General features: G+C 48.0%; 1 protein-coding gene across 4 annotated transcripts in view; it reads left to right on the top strand.

The window, feature by feature from the left end:
* The first annotated feature begins 1,826 nt into the window (after positions 1–1,826).
* Positions 1,827–20,495, top strand: part of keap1a (kelch-like ECH-associated protein 1a) — a 28,641-nt gene continuing 9,972 nt past the window's right edge. For 2 of the 4 annotated variants that reach the window (XM_048560198.2, XM_048560196.2), the window contains exons 1-5: positions 1,827–2,158; positions 5,602–5,644; positions 10,369–11,517; positions 15,564–16,240; positions 18,729–18,934. In XM_048560198.2, coding sequence (XP_048416155.1) covers positions 10,966–11,517; positions 15,564–16,240; positions 18,729–18,934 — 1,435 coding nt within the window. In that variant the 5' untranslated portion in view covers positions 1,827–2,158; positions 5,602–5,644; positions 10,369–10,965. Of the gene's footprint in view, positions 2,159–5,601; positions 5,645–6,080; positions 6,146–10,368; positions 11,518–15,563; positions 16,241–18,728; positions 18,935–20,495 lie in introns of those variants that run through there. The other 2 variants (XM_048560197.2, XM_059638612.1) reach the window with 2 other exon arrangements.

Raw genomic sequence — 20,495 nt, 5'->3', positions numbered from 1 at the left:
TTAGAAACATGCAGATATGAACACCGTTCATCCTAATAGATCTGTGGTTTAGGATTGGGGATAAAATAGCAGGTGAGAGTGAGCTAGATACAAGTGTTTCGGAGTCATGAAATCCCTACAGTGCAGGAGGAGGCCTTTTTGGCCCATCAGGTCTGCACCAACCCTCTGAAGGCCATCCCACCCAGAACCCAGCCCCCCACCTTATACTTTTCCCATTGTTATTCCACCTGAACTGCGCATCTTCAGACTGTGGGAGGAAAGTGCAGCACCCAGAGGAAACATTCTGCCGACATGGGCAGAACGTGCAAACTCCACACAGATCCCCAGGTCCATGGTCCGCTGAGGCAACAGTGCTAACCACTGAGCCACTGTGCCATCCAAATTCTATGATGAAGTCAATATATGAAGACATTTCAATTCTTTACCCCCATCTTCCCCTCCACGTCAATCAATTCTGACAAATTAGAAACAGTTTATTGTAGCAAATGGGTGCAACAGAATGTTTCAGTGACCAGACTGTCACTGTCCTTCCTGACTGTAACAAGCAGGAACAGCTGAATTGTAAAATCCCTGGAGAAACTGATCTGCTGGACCGAATAGCACCTGGACTGTTGACAGTTTAAAACCTGTTTTCAAAAGATTGTGTTTTTTTTAAAACAGCAGATTTATTACACCATGTGACCTGGTGATGAGTTAGTGATGTTGGCCAGCAGTGAGCTGGCAGGGGTAGGTAGAGAGAGAGAGAGAGGGGCCTGAGGGTTAGTGCTGTGGACACTGATGCCAAGAACAGTCTGATTCCTGCAGTAGACTAACAGGAGGCTGGAAGAACACAACAGGCCAGGCAGCATCTGGAGGAAAGGAGCAGTCAACGTTTCGGGTATGACCCTTCTTCAGGACTGGGGAAGGGGGTGCTGCAGGAAAATTCGGGGAGGGGGAAGGGGTGGAAGCAGAATGTTGCAGATGGACACTGGTGGGAGGTACGACCTGGTTTGTCCATGGGAGGGATGAATCTGTTTGGTGGCTGGAAGAGAGGGTCAGTAGGTGGCATGGAATGGAGGAGGTGGGGGATGGGTGGGAAGGTTATTTGAAATTGGAAAACTGAGAAATTGGGCTGTAGGGTCCAAGCGGAAGATAAGATATTCTTCAAACTTTCGTGCTATAGCATCACGGTGACACTGCAGGAGGCTAAGGATGGACATGTTGGGGGTGGGGGGGCGGTGATGGGCGAATGGGGAATTGAAATGGTTGATGACCAGAAGGTTAGGTTGGCCATTACGGGCCAGGCGAAGATGCTCAGTGAACTGGTCACCTGGTCTACGTTTGGTCTCAGCGATGTAGAGGAGACCACATCAGGAGCACCGGATGTAATAGACCAGTTTGGAGGAGATGCAGGTGAAACTCTGTCTCACCTGGAAGGGCTGTGTAGGGCCCTGGATGGAGGTGGGGTGTGGGCAGATGGTGTATCTTTTACAGTCACAGGGGAAGGTACTGGGCGGGCTGGAGTGGTTGGTGGGGAGTGTGGCACGAACAAAGGAATGATGAAGGGAATGGTTTTTGCGGAAGGCAGTGAGTGGGGGGGGGGGGGGAGTGGAAGATGTTCCGGTTAGGGGGTCTAATTGGAGTTGGCAGAAGTGTTTGAGGATGGTGGGATGGAAAGTGAGGACAAGGGGGACCTTATCTTTATTATGTCTGGGGGGGGGGGGGGGATGTTGTTAAGAGCTGTGAGGGGGGAATGGAGGAGGCGCGCTGGAGGGCTGTCTGGATGACAGAGGCAGGGTGGGGTGGGGCAAGAGCGATGTTTGAAAATGCCTCCGGTAGCACCGGTTCCGGCCTGTCATTGCGTCGGAATGTCAGTCTGCGGCAACAAACTGCAAAGTCATGCTGATGTCTGGGAACGCTCAGCTACATTCCCGGAACCGGCCTGCGGCTCCCGGGAACTCCCCCTTAAACGGAAAGCGCTGCCCTGCGCTGGCAGGTCGACTGTGTGTGGCTGCACGCTGAGCGCGTCTTAAAGGAGCAGCAGTGACCGCGGGCTCCGGGCCTGGAAAGGGAGGGAAATTCAGCGATCGATTTTTGCAGCCGCCTTCTTTCCTAAACCGGGAGGCTGGTTGGTTTTTTTCAAAAAGGATAAAAGACAGTTTGAGCGTCTCGGCATCTGGTGAGTCGTCTCTACGCCTTGTTATTGAGCTGGAACTCGGCTTCAGGAGCCCTTCTGCCGCCAGCTGAGCTTCGGGGTTACTTTGCTCGCTGATTTAATGCAGATCTCCTGCTGCTGAGTAGATCACTTGCTCCTAAATGGATCTTTTTTGCTCAGCGTAACCTGTGGGATCTCCCTGTGCAGCGAAAGCACTGGCTCACCTGTGAGGCCGCTGCTATCGAATAAACTCCAGACCCAATTAAAGGGGAGGTTGCCTTTGGGGCTGGATCCAGACAGAGAGAGTCAGCGCCTGCACCCACCAGGAAGCAGAGATTGTTCATTTCTGTGGCGCCTGTCACGTCACCAGGAAGCCCTAAAGCCTCCACAGCCAAGGAAGGGCAATGTAGTGCAGCAGGCACTTTGTGCACTGCAAGATTCCAGAAAAAGCAGTGGCGACAATAACCAGGGAGTGTATTGTAGTCGTGATGGCTGAGCAAATCAACATGTTCAGGGGCATTTCACCAGTGACAACAATATCCCATCGCAAGGAAATTAAACACCAATGGTTTCTTATCAATTGGCCTGGGCGTAATGACAGAACTTGCCCCACTCTTCCTTGAATGGCAGCTACTGAGAGAGCAGATGGTTCAGTGATTCATCTGAAAGGCAGCTCCTCAGACACTGCAGCACTCCTTCAGTGCCGAGACGCAGGTGTGGAGTACAAGCCTGAGGCTCAGAAATTGGGTACAAACACTCAGCTGTTGAATCCTGCAGTGATGGGAGGAAGGTCACTATCAAATGAATTGTCTTGAGTAGGACAATAAGGGAAAAACAATAATATCTCTCCCCTACCCTCTACCCGTCCAGCCCAGAGGCACTTCTACTGCATCAATCACCATCTAATCTCCGGCCGAAGGTTAAAGCTGTGCTCAGGATCACCCCAGGCAGTCCCAGAGGTTCAAGGTGAGGCTCGAGTTGATCATGGGCTCCACAACAGTGTGACGCAGGTTTCCTCACAGTACTGTGTATCGAACCAGTGACACCTCTCCTCTCTCATACCTCCAGTCATTGAACCACGGGGCCCTGTGGATTAAAAAGGTCCTATTGCAGTATCTCAGAACAGGGAGCTCTCTGCGGTTGCCTGGACTGATGTTCGTCCTCTCACCAAAAATAATTCATGCTCCAGTCATTGTCATATTGCTGTGTGCAAATTGAATGCCACCTTTCCTACAATGCTACTGTAATTATGTTTCAAAAATTACTTCATTGGCCATCAACCATTTAGATAACAACAACAAAGTTGCTGGGAAAGCTCAGCAGGTCTGGCAGCTTCGGTGAAGAGAAAAACAGAATTAATGTTTTGGATCCCATGACCCTTCCTCAGAATTGTTCTGAGGGCCTGAATCTGAAATGTTAACTCTGTTTTTCTCTTCACAGATGCTGCCAGAGCTGCTGAGCTTTTCCAGCAGCTTTGTTTTTGTTCCTGATGTACAGCATCCGCAGTTCTTTCAGTTTTTATTTAGCCATATAGACAACATCAGTTTGTTCTGTCACTCTCTCCTCCTTTTTCTCCAAATACATTGTTGAGACTGAATAAAATTGAAATTTAAAATTAAAACATTTCAAAAACTGGGAACTGGCCTTTGGCCATTGTACTCCACACAGCCGGTCCCTGTCAGTTCACTGCTCATGAACAGATACTGGGGATGGATGTTGAACTGTTCCTGAAGCAGCCACCCCAACTGGGCTCATTATCTAAAGATCACCCTCACTCCCCCTCCCCACTCCTCTGTCTCAGTCCCTCTCTGCATTCAAGTGATGGGCATTAACTGGGGGTTCATCTCAGTCATGTACATATAGGAGGGGGTGTAGAATCTTGGGGTATGGTGGCAGAGTCCTTACTCTTGGGCCAAAAAGTCTGAGTTAAAGTCTCACCAGGCCATAGCTGGATCAACAGGATGATTTTAAAAATAACTTTATATAGAAGACTGAAACTGCAGTTTTGAATCTTGAGATACGCGATGTGAAATGAGCATTTCTGTAAAATAAAGCTTGTATGGAGATTTGGTTCCAGTGTCTTACCCCACAGCCTGAGCTCACCACCTGCTCCCTCACCTCTCTATTCACTCTGTCATATACCATTGTGTTCCAGGAACTGATGGTTAAAATTACACTAAAGGAACTCTATCCAACACTGGTTTCACTTGATAAATGCTTGGGAGAGAGTAAGAGAATTAATCACTGTAATGGAATGGGAAAAAGCTGGTTACGTGGGAGAGACAGAACTGGAAATGAGATAAAAGTGAACTTGGAGAAGTCCGGGGAGAGACACAGAAATGAAATCTGTGTGTAAATCAAAACAGAAAAGCCGGAAATACTCACCAGTTCAGACAGTGTCTGTGAAAAGAGGATAGGCAATGATGCTTCAAGTCACTGAATTTTCGTCAAAATCCCAACATTGTGTTTTTTATCTGCTGTAGTGACAGAATACTGTCAGAGAGTTTGATTGGAATGTTAAAATGAAGCCCCATTTGTCTGCCCTCTCGACTTGTCAAAGAAGATGTCACATATGCCATTTTGAAAAGCAATGGAGCTATTATGTGTTAATTGGCCAAAAAAAGGACAAATCCTCAATCAATATCACTGAAATCAATTCTGTGGTCATTATCATAGTGTTATTTGTAAGATAATGCTATGCACACACTGACCACTGCATTCCCATAATTACAACAGTAACAATGGCCAGTAAAATAATGTTTTTAAGTGTAAAGTGATTTGGGATAATCTGAGTTTGTGTTTGGGGTGTCGGTATAGATTGTCACTCAGGAGCCTCTAAGTTTGAGGAAGTCTCAAACTGTTAAAGCAGATTCCACACTGATTTCTCAGATTGGCTCATTATTCTCTAATTCTTTTACCAATTAACAGCAAATCCTAAATGTAGAATATCATACTTAATGCCCATTGCTTTTATACCCCAGATGTTTCAGTCAGTTGTGTGCATTGCAGAAAGTCGAGATCAAGATTTCAAAATGATACTCCTAGGGAATAAAAATTGACAGTTTTTGGTGAGTCCACGCGTGGACTAATCACAGCAGATATGATGAGAAAAGGGAATTCAGTTGACAGGAATATAACGTTGACCTCAGAAGCATTGGGCAGCAATCTTATCGGCAGACCCAAAATGAAAACCAAAGGATATTGAAAGCTGAAACAAAGAACTGCAGATACTGGAAATCTGAAACAGAAATAGCTTGAGCAACTCAGCAGTCTGGCAGCCTCTGGGGAGAGAGAAACAGAGTTAATGTTTCAAGCCTGGTTTGAAATGCTGGCAAATAGACCCAGATTAATGTAGGATATCTGGTTGGCATGAAGGGTCTGTTTCCAACTGTACATCCCTATGACTCCACAACTCTTCATCAGAGACACCAGACTCAAAACATTAACTCTGTTTTCTTCCTCCACAGAGACTGCCAGAGATTCTCCAGCTATTTCTGTTGAAATTAAAAGGTACAGTTCTTTAATCAACTCTTTCACTAACTGGTTCCAAATGTTTGTTAACTGGCCATTATTCTGCTTTGCACAGTAAAATCTTGCCTTTATACAGTGTCCCATTTGTTCAAGGGTAGACACTGTTACACTGCAGGAAAAGCAAGTCAGTTTGCACACAACAAGATCCCATTGTGATAGTGTCTGCATCATCAGCTTCAATGATGTTCTTTGTGGGCCGCATATGACCCCAGGACACCACCATGAACTTGCCTGCTTTTAGTCCAATATATTTTCAGTTATCTGAGAAAGCAGATGGGATCTTGTCTCACTGCAACAGAAAACCACCCACAGCTCTGCTCATGCTTACTTGTGCACTGGGGTTTCAGCCCAGATGGATCAGTTTTTGTCCAATGTGTGCAGGAGGGTTTCCTGACTCAGTATGTCGAAGGGCCGACAGGAGGGGAGGCCACATTGGATCTGGTACTTGGTAATGAACCAGGCCAGGTGTTGGATTTAGTGGTAGGTGAGCACTTTGGAGAGAGTGACTATAATTCGGTTATGTTTACTTTAGCAATGGAAAGGGATAGGAACATGCCACAGGGCAAGAGTTCTAGATGGGGGAAGGGCAATTATAATGCGATTAGGCAAGAGTTAGGAGGCATGGAATGGATTAGCAAAATGCAGGGGATGGGGACAATCGAAATGTGGAGCTGGTTTTAGGAACAGATATTGCATGTCCTTGATAGGTATGACCCTGTCAGGCAGGGAGGAAGCAATAAGGTAAGGGAACCATGGTTTACTAAAGAAATTGTATCTCTTGTTAAGCAGAAGAGGGAGGCTTATGTGACGATGAGACGAGATGGTTCAGATGAGGCGATGGAGAGTTACAGATTAGCGAGGAAGGATTTAAAGAGAGAGTTAAGAAGAGCAAGGAGGGGACATGAGCAGACATTGGCAGGTAGGATAAAGGAGAACCCTAAAGCTTTCTATAGGTATGTGAGGAATAAGAGGATGACTAGGGTAGGAATAGGGCCAGTCAAAGACAGAAGTGGGAAGTTGTGTGTGGACCCTGAGGAGATTGGAGAAGTGCTAAATGATTATTTGTCATCTGTTTTTCACTGAGGAACAGGACAATATTGTAGAGGAGATGACTGAATTACGGGCTACTAGAATTGAAACGATTAAGGTTAGTAAGGAGGAGGTGTTATCAATTCTAGATGGTGTGAAGGTAGATAAATCCCCTGGGCCAGATGGGGTTTTTCCAAGGATTGTCTGGGAGGCTAGGGAGGAGGTGGCGGAGCCTTTGGCCTTGATCTTTGAGTCTTCGTTGTCTACAGGTTTAGTCTCAGAGGACTGGAGGGTTGCAAATGTTATGCCCTTGTTCAAGAAGGGCAGTAGGGATGACCCAGGTAATTATAGACCTGTGAGCCTTTTGTCTGTTGTAGGAAAAGTTTTGGAAAGGATTATAAGAGATAGGATTTATAATCATCTAGCAAGCAACAATTTGATTGGAGATGGTCAGCATGGATTTGTCAAGGGCAGGTCGTGTCTCACAAACCTCATTGAGTTTTTTGAGAAGGTGACCAAGCATGTGGATGAGGGAAGGGCAGTTGATGTGGTGTACATGGACTTCAGTAAAGCCTTTGATAAGGTTCCACATGGTAGGCTATTGGAGAAAATACAGAGGCATAGGTTTGAGGGAGATTTAGCAGTTTGGATTAGAAACTGGTTTTCTGTAAGAAGGCAACGAGTGGTGGTTGATGGAAAATATTCAGCCTGGAGTCCGGTTACTAGTCTGTGCCTCAAGGATCTGTTTTGGGACCACATTATAAATGGCTTGGACACAGGCATTGGTAGATGGGTTAGTAAGTTTGCAGATGACACGAAAGAGTGGTGGACATTGTGGGAGAATGTTGCAGGTTGCAGGGAGACTTGGATAAACTGCAGAATTGGGCTGAAAGGTGGCAAATGGAGTTTATTACGGATAAATGTGAGGTGATTCACTTTGGGAGGAATAATAGGAAGGCAGAATACCAGGTCAATAGAAAGATTCTTGGTAGTGTGGATGTGCAGAGGGATCTTGGTGTCCATGTACATAGATCCCTGAAAGTTGCCACCCAGGTTGATAGTGCTGTTAAGAAGGCATACGGTGTGTTAGGTTTTATTGGTAGAGGGATTGAGTTCCACAGCCGTGATGTCATGCTGCAACTGTACAAACGCTAGTGCGGCCTCATTTGGAATATTGTGTGCAGTTCTGATCGCCCCATTACAGGAAGGATGTGGAAGCATTGGAAAAGGTGCAGAGGAGATTTACCAGGATGTTGCCTGGTTTGGAGCGCAGGCCCTATGAAGAAAGGCTGAGGGACTTGGGTCTGTTCTCATTGGAGAGAAGGAGGCTAAGAGTGGATTTAATAGAGACATACAAGATGATCAGAGGATTAGATAGGGTGGACTGTGAGAGTCTTTTTCCGAGGATGATGACGTCAGCCTGTACGAGGGGGCATAGCTACAAATTGAGGGGTGATAGATTTAAGACAGATGTCAGAGGCAGGTTCTTTACTCAGAGAGTGGTAAGGGCGTGGAACGCCCTGCCTGCCAATGTAGTTAACTCAGCCACATTAGGGGCATTTAAACAGTCCTTGGATAAGCATATGGATAATGATTGGATAGTGTAGGGGGAGGGGCTTAGATTAGTTCACAGGTCAGCGCAAATCAAGGGCCGAAGGGCCTGTTCTGCGCTGTATTGTTCTAGTTCCATGTTCTAGATTATCTGCACAGATATCTGGAATGAGAGGCCTGTCCCCCAGTGAGAGTCAGTGTGTGCGTGTGGGACCCCATATCCCAGTGAGAGGCAGTGTGTGCCTGTGGGACCCCGTACCCCAGTGAGAGTCAGTGTGAGTGTGTGTGTGTGTGCATGTGCGTGCGTGCGTGTGTGGGACCCCATACCCCAGTGAGAGTCAGTGTGTGTGTGTGGGACCCCGGACCCCAGTGAGAATGTGTGTGTGTGTGTGTGTGTGTTTGTGTGTGTGGTGGGGTGGGTGTTGGGGGGTTGGGTAGCGGCCATAACTCTGTGCGTGTGTGGGTGGGAGGTTGGGGAGTTGGTGAGATGGGGAGAGCCATACCCCTGTGCATGTATCAGGGAGAGAGATCTGTACCCTTGTGTGCGTGTGTATGGTGTGGGAGCCCGTACCCCCGTGAGAATCAGTGTGTATGAACCCAGTGAGAGTCATTTGGTTGGAGCTGTTGCCTTGGGATGGCTGCAATCTATTGTCCTAGCCTGAACTGTCCTGATGAGAATGGCCCTGCCTTAGTCCCAAATTTTTACATCAATGTTTGCTCACACACCGATGTAGAGTAGAAAGAGTTAACTCGTGTGCAATCCAAAGTTGCTGACAGGCAGTGACTAATCAAAAAATGCAGTCATTTCAGTTTATTGCATAGACATGTGACCTTAGCAATGTGAAAGGATGAATAGGGAGGGAGAGGCTTGTGTCTTCCAGTTGAAAATATTTATTGTAGTATCTCCATGATGAGATGTGCACGTCCATTCAAATGTTGCTGCTTCATTGCTCTTCTGTGTAGGCAAATGTAAAGCAGGTTTTTAATCTAAGTTATCAGGATGGCCAGAGATTAGCAACACCTGTTCATGTGGCAGAACAGTTTGTGCCTTTTGCTAAAGGCTGCCCTAACCCTCACCCTAACCCTATCACAGCCCGCTCCATATGATGCCCACGGTATCAGCTTGGTTGAGTGAATGCCAGGTTGTGCACGGTGTTGGTGTAGGACTGGAGGTCTCATCTTTCTGATGAAGCCTGGAACAGAGTCCTTGTCTGTTCTCACTGGCACATATTATAGTTGTTCAGAAATACAGAACTTGAGGTTTTCTCAAAAAGTACACATCTTGTTGAAGCTTTTCATCTTGTACTCAACAGGCCAATTCACAAGAATATTATTGTGAAAGGGAATACTGATTGGTTGGTTGAGAAGTGAACTCTGGTAGAGATGTTGCCATGGAGATTACACCAAATAGATGATGACTGACAGTTAATCATCAGGCTTTGCTTAAATTTAAACCAGGCATTTGCACTCTGCTCAAGGCATTGGCTTATAAAATGAAGTGGAGAATGTCTGTGAACTGTTTATTTTGAGCTGAAATAGGCAGACTGCGTTATTATTTGTGTGAAAAGAACAGAATGCCACTGTAGGTAGAACCATAGAACATAGACCCCCTACAGTGTGGAAACAGGCCATTCAGCCCAACAGGTCTGCACTGCTCCTCCAAACAGCATCCCACCCAGATCCATTCCTCTAATTTTCCATGTCTAACCCAACTAGCCTAAACATTCCTCAATACTATGGGCAATTTAGCATGGCCAATCCACCTAACCTGCACATCTTTGGACTGTGGGAGGAAACTGGAGCACCCAAAGGAAACCCACGCAGACAAGGGGAGAATGTACAAACTCCACACAGACAGTCACCCGAGGCTAGGATCGAACCCTGGTCTCTGGCGCTGTGAGGCTGCAGTGCTAACCACTGAGCCACCGTACTGTCCCTTGGTAGCTTCCAATACACACTGGAGCACCAAACTACAAAGCCCACTTTAAGATCTCAGCTGACAATGATGTATGAATTTCAGTGCCAATGTGATGCTGGTGTGTGCTTGTGTATCAGAGGACTGGGTGTCTGCGTGTGAGATGTTATGGTCCTATTGATGCCGTTGTCCTTAACTGTATCTGCAGCATCGCACTTGGAGGATTTTACTGGTCATTAGCATCTGGCCTGGAACCGACCTCAGTTGGTGAGACCTTCCCCTGCCTGGAGAGTGTGACCATCTGATTCACAGCCACAATTGGACAGGAATAGGACAGGCAGCTCACTGCTATTCCTCCTCAAACATTGGCATCATTTTAAACAGTGGGACAATTCCACAGACTGTACAATTTGGGAGCGGGAATGAAAGAATATAAGACTATTCGGTAAAACTAGCGTTGGTTGAAATGTAAGTCCGGAACTGGGATTTTGAGCCTTAAATGTTCAGTCGAGGTGCAGTTGCTGGGCCCTGAGGGACTGGTACCATCATCCTGAAAATAGTGTCCTTTTTCCACCCTCCTGCTCAGTCTCCGAGAGATAGTCTCTACAGGAAACTGAGAGAAGGATGTCTGAGAAGCAGTGAATTGGAGAGGGTGAGGCTGAGAGAGGGATGAGGATGGAGGGGTCAGGAATGGGTTCACCAACAGGATGGTGACGTGAGCTTGTGATCGGTCACCTGGAAGTGGAACCCCTCACCCAGCCACAAACCAGCCTCAGGACAGGGAGAGCAGGAGCCCCTCAGAATAATGTTCTGCTCCAAGAAGAAGGCTAACCGTTCACCAGTTGTTGTCCCATCGCTGAGGGGTCACGGCTACCTGGATTATACTGTGGAAAGTCACCCAGCGCGGGCTTTGAGCATCATGCAGGAGCTGAGACAAGACAGACAGCTGTGTGATGTGACAGTGCGAGTGAGCCATGGTGGGAAAGAGCAGACGTTTGCTGCCCATCGGATTGTCCTGGCTGCCTCCAGCCCTGTCTTCAAGGCCATGTTCACCAGCAACCTGCGGGAACGCCAAGCTCCTGAGGTCAAGATTCAGGGCATTCACCCCATGGTAATGGAACGGCTGATTGAGTTTGCATACACCTCGCGGATCTCAGTGGGTGAACAGTGTGTCCTACAGCTGCTGCTGGCCAGCACCATGTACCAGGTGGAGGGGGTGATCAACGCTTGCTGTGATTTCCTCATCAAGAACCTGGACTCTGCTAATGCTATCGGCATTTGCCATTTTGCTGAACAGATCGGCTGCACTGAGTTACGCCAGAGAGGGAAGGAATATATCAATATTCATTTCACTGAGGTAAGCCCAGGAGGAATCCATCTCATACATAGTTCCTACAGCTTAGTGGGAGCCATAGGAACATAGCAGGTCAGGCAGCATCAGAGGAGCAGGAAGGTTTAGAAATCTGACAAAGGATCCTGACCCGAAATGTCAGCTTTCCTGCTCCTCTGAAGCTCCCTGGCCTGCTGTTTTCCTCCAGCTCCACACTGTGTTATTCTCTCCCACTAATCTCTGCTTTCTATCCCTTAACAGACTTCGTATTCATGCAACCAATTACCTATAATCCATGGCCTTCAATGTTATTCTCAAGTCTATAAATAATATCTTTTGAAAGTACATACACTGTACACAATAAAACATAACAAAGTGTGGGGCTGGATGCACACAGCAGGTCAAGCAGCATTTTAGGAGCCCAAAAGCTGACGTTTCGGGCCAAGACCCTTCATCAGAAAAGGGGGATGGGGAGAGGATTCTGAAATAAATAGGGAGAGAGGGGGACACGGTCTTAAGATGGATAAAGGAGAAGATAGGTGGAGAGGAGAGTATGAGCGGAGGGGTAGGGAGGGGGTAGGTCAGTCCAGGGAGGACGGACAGGTTAAGGGGGTGGGATGAGGTTAGTAGGTAAGAAATGGAGGTGCGGCTTGAGGTGGGAGGAGGGTATAGGTGAGAGGAAGAACAGGTTAGGGAGGCAGGGACGGGCTGGGCTGGTTTTGGGATGGAGTGGGGGGAGGGGACGAGCTCGGCTGGTTTTGGGATGCAGTGGGGAAGGGGGAGATTTTGAAGCTGGTGAAATCCACATTGATACCATTGGGCTGCAGGGTTCCCAAGCAGAATACCAGTTGCTGTTTCTGCAACCTATGGGTCGCATCATTATGGAACTGCAGGAGGCCCAGGATGGATGTGTCGTCTAAGGAATGGGAGGGGGAGTTGAAATGGTTCGCGACTGGGAGGTGCAGTTGTTTACTGCGAACTGAGCGGAGGTGTTCTGCAAAGCGGTCCCCAAGCCTCCGCTTGGTTTCCCCAATGTAGAGGGAGCCACACCGGGTACAATGGATGCAGTATACCACATTGGCGGATGTGCAGGTGAACATCTGCTTGACATGGAAGGTCATCTTGGGGCCTGGGATGGGGGTGAGGGAGGAGGTGTGGGAGCAAGTGTAGCACTTCCTGTGGTTGCAGGGGAAAGTGCCGGGTGTAGTGGGGTTGGAGGGGAGTGTGGAGCAGACAAGGGAGTCGCGGAGAGAGTGGTCTCTCCGGAAGGCAGACAAGGGTGGGGTTGGAAAAATATCTTGGGTGGTGGGGTCGGATTGTAGATGGCGGAAGTGTCAGAGGATGATGCGTTGGTATGTGAGAACGAGGGCGATCCTCTTTGGGCAGTTATTGCGAGGGCAGGTTGTGAGGGATGAGGAGCGGGAAATTCGGGAGACACGGTCCAGGGTGTTCTCAACCACTGTGGGGGGGAAATTGCGGCCCTTGAAGAACGAGGACACTCCTCCTCCCATTCCTTAGACGACATGTCTATCCTGGGCCTCCTGCAGTGTCATAAATGATGCCACCCGTAGTTTGCAGGAACAGCAACTCATATTCTGCTTGGGAACCCTGCAGCCCAATGGTATCAATGTGGATTTCACCAGCTTCAAAATCTCACCTCCCCCCAGTACATCCCAAAACCAGCCCGACTTGTCCCCGCCTGCCTAACCTGTTCTTCCTCTCACCTATCCCCTCCTCCCGACTCATCCGCACCTTCATTTACTACCTACTAACCTCATCCCACCCCCTTAATCTGTCCGTCCTCCCTGAACTGACCTATCCTCTCCCTAACCTCCCCATCCATACTCTCCTCTCACCTATCATCTCCTCTATCCATCTTCGGTCTGCCTCCCCCTATTATTTCAGAACTCTCTCCCCACCCCCCATTTTTGATGAAAGGTCTAGGCCCGAAACATCAGCTTTTGTGCTCCTAAGATGCCGCTTGGCCTGCTGTGTTCATCCAGCTCCACACTTTGTTATCTTGGATTCTCCAGCATCTGCAGTTCCCATTATCTCTGATCACAATATAACATGCGCTCTCTCTCCCTCTCCCCTTCCCTCACTCTCTCCTTCTCTCTTACCATCTCGCGCTTTCTCTCTCTCGCTCTCTCTTTTTTGCACACTCTCCACTTCTGTCTCTCTCTCTCATATCTATCTCTGTTTTTCATTCACTCAGTATATTTTCTGTTTGCATGTTATTTTCAGCCACCATCTCATTTTCACTGTGACCCTTGGAAATTGCAAGAACTGCACATGTTGGAGTCAGAGATAACACAGTGTGGAGCTGGAGGAACACAGGCAGCATCAAAAGAGCAGGAAAGCTGACATTTTGGGTCTGGAGATGCTGTGTTCCCCCAGCCCTGCACTGTGTTTGAGATAATAGGAACTGCAGATGCTGGAGAATCCGAGATAACAAGGTGTGGAGCTGGATGAACACAGCAGGCCAAGCAACTCTCCCCCACCCCCCGCAGTCATCAAGAACACCCTTGACCGTGTCTCCCGCATTTCCTGCAACTCATCCCTCACACCCCGTCCCCACAATAACAGATTAGATTGGATTAGATTCCCTACAGTGTGGAAACAGGCCCTTCAACCCAACAAGTCCACACCGCCCCTTAGAGCATCCCACCCAGAACCACACCCCTGAACACTGCGGGCAATTTAGCATAGCCGATCCACCTAGCCCACACATCTTTGGACTGTGGGAGGAAACCGGAGCACCCGGAGGAAACCCACGCAGACACAGGGAGAATGTGCAAACTCCACACAGTCAGTCACTCGAGGCTGGAATCGAACCCGGGTCCCTGGTGCTGTGAGGCTATATTGCTAACCACTGAGCCACTGTGCTGCCACCTAACACCCTAAAAAGAACCCCCCTCGTCCTCACAACCACCGGATCCAACGCATCATCCTCCAACACTTCCACCATCTGCAATCCGGCCCCACCACCCAAGACATTTTTCCATCCCCACCCCTGTCTGCTTTCCGGAGAGACCACTCTCTCCGTGACTCCCTTGTTCGCTCCACACTGCCCTCCAACCCCACCACACCCGGCACCTTCCCCTGCAACCGCAGGAAATGCTACACCTGCCCCCACACCTCCTCCCTCACCCCTGTCCCAGGCCCCAAGACGACTTTCCATATCAAGCAGAGGTTCACCTGCACATCTGCCAATGTGGTATACTGTATCCATTGTACCCGGTGTGGCTTCCTCTACATTGGGGAAACCAAGTGGAGGCTTGGGGACCGCTTTGCAGAACACCTCTGCTCGGTTCGCAATAAACAACTGCACCTCCCAGTCGCAAACCATTTCCACTCCCCCTCTCCCATTCCTCAGACGACATGTCCATCATGGGCCTCCTGCAGTGCCACAATGATGCCACCCGAAGGTTGCAGGAACAGCAACTCATATTCCGCTTGGGAACCCTGCAGCCCAATGGTATCAATGTAGACTTCACCAGCTTCAAAATCTCCCCTTCCCCTAATGCATCCCAAAACCAGCCCAGTTCTTCCCCTTCCCCCACTGCATCCCAAAACCAGCCCAGCTCATCCTCTCCCCCCACTGCATCCCAAAACCAGCCCAGCCCGTCTCTGCCTCCCTAACCTGTTCTTCCTCTCACCCATCTCACCCATGAAGGGATAATGGGAACTGCAGATGCTGGAGAATTCCAAGATAATAAAATGTGAGGCTGGATGAACACAGCAGGCCAAGCAGCATCTCAGGAGCACAAAAGCTGACGTTTCGGGTCTAGGCCCGAAACGTCAGCTTTTGTGCTCCTGAGATGCTGCTTGGCCTGCTGTGTTCATCCAGCCTCACATTTTATTAACACCCATGAAGGGTCTAGGCCCGAAACGTCAGCTTTCCTGCTCCTGAGATGCTGCTTGGCCTGCTGTGTTCATCCGGCTCTGCACCGGGTTATCCCGCGCTGTTTTGCTAATGACTGACCGTGCCTTTCCTCTGTCTCCGCTGCCTGTCTCTCCCTCCACCCTCCGCTCTCCCTGATCTCCATCTGAATGTGGTTTGTTTTCACCAGGTGACCAAGGAGGAGGAGTTCTTTAACCTGACTCACTGTCAGCTCCTGGACCTTATCAGCCAGGATGGACTGAATGTGCTGTGTGAGTCGGATGTGTATAAGGCGTGCACCGAGTGGGTGCGCTGGGACTTGGAGGGTCGTACCCAGTATTTCCATGCCCTCCTCAATGCCCTGCAGATCTACGCTCTGCCCCTCCGCTTCCTGAAGCACCAGCTGCAGGAATGCCCGATCCTAGACAAGGTTAATCCGTGCCGGGACTGGCTCTCCAAGATTTTCCAGGAGATGCACCTCCGTAAGCCCCTCCCCCCGGTCAGGCAGCGGGGGAACCAGCTGCTGTATGTGGCCGGGGGCTACCTGCACCGGCCCGTCCCAAACATGGACGCGTTTAGCCCCCGCACGGGCCGCTGGCTGAGGTTGGCCGATATGCCACTAGCTCGCAGTGGCACAGGCTCCTGTGTGGTTCTGGGGCTGTTCTACACTGTGGGCGGCAGGAATAACTCTCAGGGCGAGAACGTGGACTCGGGGGCACTGGACTGTTACAACCCAATGACCAATCAGTGGAGCCACCGAGCGCCGATGAACGTGCCCAGGAACCGGGTGGGGGTCGGGGCGATCGACGGAGTCATTTACGCCGTTGGAGGTTCCTGCGGATCGATTCACCATCGCAGCGCTGAGAAGTAAGTGAGCGGCCGCGGGGGGGCTGGGGGGGGTGGTGGGTCTGGGTGGGGGTCCTCTCTGGACTGGTTGGTGGAGATGTGCTCACATCTGAGGCAGTGTGAGTGCAACAAGTGACCCTGGGCAACACCAGGCACAATGGGGATGGTAACAGAGATACACTCCACTTCGAAGAATCACACAGGACAGGAGAGACCCTTCGGCCTATCGAGTCTGTACCGCAAAAACACACACGTCCTGATCCCTTAACTGATCGCTGTCATCAGAGAAGAAACAATCCATTTTCTTCAGTTTAACAAAGTTATAGTAATAGTGTTACAGTAAAACTCGTCTCAGTAAAGTGTGGAGCTGGATGAACACAGCAGGCCAAGCAGCATCTCAGGAGCACAAAAGCTGACGTTTCGGGCCTAGACCCTTCATCACCCAAACGTCAGCTTTTGTGCTCCTGAGATGCTGCTTGGCCTGCTGTGTTCATCCAGCTCTACACTTTGTTATCTCGGATTCTCCAGCATCTGCAGTTCCCATTATCTCGCAGTAAAGTGTGTACGTTTCTGCTCACGCACGCAGCTGGTTTTGAAGCTTGCAAAATGAATGGGGAAGAGAGAAGGAGACATCAAGGACCCCACTTGGGTTTTTTTATTCCAGCATTTTAAAAATTTTCACCATGGATTGTGGGTATCACAGGCCAGGCCCACGCTGAAGAGTGGGTTTGGAGACACATGAATACTAGATAAGGTGAGGACAGTAGACTTTCTTCCTGTTTTTACCACAATTGACAATGGTTCCATGATCCCTATTATACAGCTTTATAAATCTAGACTTTTATTGAATTCATATTTCTCCATCTGCTGTGGAGTAATTTGAACCCACGTCTGTAGAATATTCGCCTGGGGTTACATAATGCAATGACATTGACACTGTCTTCCATTCAGCAGGGAAACACCTGCATGAACCTACAAAGGTTTGTTTTATAATTTATCCTCTTCTCTCTAGCTGCCCAGGGGTTGCAAGTAATGTCATTGTTACACTATTCCAAAGACAACATAATTAGATCATGTCTGGATAACCCTCTTAGCACAGCTCCCACTATCCAAGTACATGGGGTTAAAGGGATGCCAATATCTGTCTCAAGGCCATTGATATTGGCACAGGAGATATAGATTCATCACTGCCCAGGACATCACTGCCTTTAGGGACAATGCAGATATTTTGCAGATTTGCTGTCTCAATTCTCAAGATTGGAATGTGGTCTGTACAGTAATGCAAATTAGGCTGTCCATCTTTTGTGTCACCTTTAGTCTGAGTTTCAGAAAGCAACTGTTTTTCAAAAGTCACTTCAGACTTCCTGCCCATGAATTAAAATAGTTACTTGACACAATGTATGTCCCATGACAAGAAATAAATCAAACTGTTTTCTATATGTGGAGAGCTTGGAACTGTGGAAGAACAGGAGATGTCGGTTCAAAGTACAGCAGTCACAAAAAGCTCAAGGTTTTTATGAACAATTAAATAATTTAATGAAATGTAGGGATTTATGTGAAAGTAACTGCAATATGAAAGGTTAGAAGTTTTGCTGTAGTTGTGCAAAGGTTGTGTCAGACCCTGCTCTGGGCTAAGTTTATTCTAGACCCAAGACTTCAAGAGGGAAATATTGGAGTTGGAGGGGCAACGGATTGACCAGAATGATATCAAACAAAAGGATAAATCAAGAGTCTAAATTACACAAACTAGGTAATAGTCCCTTGAGTTTGGAAGTTTAAGTGCAGATATATCTGAAGTGCTTCAAGAGATTTAAGCATTGAACAGGGTTGGTAGGGACAAACTATTTCCTCTGTTGGGAAGGGAAAGAGGGCAGAACTCTATAATTTGAGTCAGGCTGTTCAGGGTGATGCCCCCACACTCAAGTGGGAGGGGGTGAAAATCTGTAACTCTTCTCCAATGAGTTGTTGGGACTGGAGGGACAAATGGAAATTGTATGACTGTGGTTGGTAAATTCCAGTAGGCAAATGCATTATGGGAAAACCAGCTGTTGTCTAATTAGAAGGTGGAACAGACTCAAGGGGTTGAATGGACTCCTGCTGTTTCCGTGTTTCTTGACCAGATAGTTCCTGTTTCCTTCTGCTTTGTGGAAGCAGGCCACACCTGAGGAAGCTGGAATTTAGCTAACAGTGGAGAATGGGGTTCATCCCCACCACCTTGTCTGGAAAATACATACATTTGGACCTCAGGTGAAGATGTATCTGTGATGACTCTACAGTTGACTAGCCTGATAGAAGCTGCTGCCCAGATTTAACACTTGGGAAATGAAGACACTGGCAAGTGTAACTCCAGCCACTGTCTCCCTTCCGGATCACTCCATTGATAAGCAGGACTTCCCAGAGATGGAGGATTGTGGCATGAGGGATTGAGACTGTGGGAGTCACTGGGAAATATTCTGAGTGAGAAAAGTCTTTCTGTTGAGTTTATATTCTGTCACTATCCTGTTTGTAGATATGACCCAGAAAGAAACAAGTGGACATCCATAGCTCCAATGAGGGTGTGCCGTATTGGTGCTGGGGTGGCAGTATGGAATGGACTCTTGTATGTGATTGGTGGATTTGATGGAAAGAACCGTTTGAATAGTGTGGAGTGTTATCGGCCTGAGAAGGATGAATGGAGTTGGATCTCTCCAATGGGATCCCCTCGCAGTGGAGCAGGTGAGGCCTCCGAGGCTGTACCAACTCAAAAACACACAAAAACTGTGGATGCTCGACACCTGTAATAAAAAGTAAAAGATGCTGGAAAAGCTCAGCAACGTTTGATGGGAGAGAAACAGATTTAATGTTTTGAGTCAATGACCTTTATTCACATTAACTCTGTTTTTTCTCTACAGATGCTCTCTGAAATTTTCCTGGCACTTTTTGTGTTTACTTTAATAGAAAACTGGGTGGATTGAAGGACAGCTTCCTCCTATTAAGTTTTGTTTTCCTATCCCCACCTACCTTTCACAAAGGAGCTGACTCTTCAGACCGATACAGAAGTCAATCCAAAGAGTGAATGGAAAGTTGGCCTTTATTTCAAGGGGATTGCATTGTAAAGCAGTGAACATTAAATGCCTTGATAAAACTCTGGTCAGACCTCGTCCCAAGTAACTGGTTCAGTTTTGAGCCCCATTCCTTGGCATGGGGGTAGATCCTGATCTAAGAGGGAGCAGCTTAGATTCATCAGAAGGATCTGAGAGTTTAAAGGGTTAAGTTATGTGAACGGGTTGTATAGACTGATCTGGTATTCCCTTGGACGGAGATGATGAAAGGCTGGATCTAGTTGTGAGGGTTGCAGACTCACTGGGCCTAATGACCACCTACTGCCTGGTAATAATTCTGTAAATGGATCGATAAGAGAAACTGTTTCCTTTGGGAAGAGTCTAGAAAAAGGGGCAGAATCTTAAAATCTGAGTCTGGCCTTGTGGTATGAAATCAGAAAGCACTTCCCCACTCAGAGGAACTCTCTCTCTCTCCCAACAAGCACTGGATACTGGGGTCAATTGGGAATTTCCTGATGAGATTGCTAAATTTATTTTGGCTAAGGGGATAATGGGTATAAGGCAGGATAGTGGGTTTGACCATAGAGATCATAGTCTTTTTGCATTGTGGAACAGGCTCAAGGGGCTATGTGGCCTCTTCTTGTTCCTGTGATCATAGATACATCTAAGAACATAGAACAGTACAACATGATACAGGCCCTATGGCCCACGATGTTGTGCCAAACTATTATCGTACTATGGTCAACCTACCCTGCATACCCTATATTTTACTATCCTCCATATGCCTATCCAAGAGTCGGTTAAAAGTCTCTTAAAGTATCTGACTCCACTACCACTGCCGGCAGGACATTCTGCACGCACCCACCACTCTCTGTGTGAAGAACCTACCTTTGACATATCCCCTGTACTTTCCTCCTATCACCTTAAAATTATGCCCCCTTGTAACAGTCATTTCTGCCCCGGGAAAAAGTCTCTGACTGTCCACTCCATCTATGCCACTCATCATCTTGTACACCTCTATCAAGTCACCTCTCATTCTTCTTTGCTCCAATGAAAAAAGCCCTGGCTCTCTCAATCTTTCCTCATAAGACCTGCCCTCCAGTCCAGGCAGCATCCTGGTAAATCTCCTCTGCACCCTTTCTAAAGTTTCCACATCTTGCCTATAATGAGGTGACCAAAACTGAACACAATATTCCAAGTGTGGTCTAACCAGAGTTTTATAGACCTGCAGAATA

Source organism: Stegostoma tigrinum, chromosome 30, assembly GCF_030684315.1.
Source record: "Stegostoma tigrinum isolate sSteTig4 chromosome 30, sSteTig4.hap1, whole genome shotgun sequence".
Classification (NCBI taxonomy): Eukaryota; Metazoa; Chordata; class Chondrichthyes; order Orectolobiformes; family Stegostomatidae; genus Stegostoma; species Stegostoma tigrinum.
Note: the sequence above shows the minus strand (reverse complement) of the source record. Positions and strands in the feature narration are given on the sequence as shown.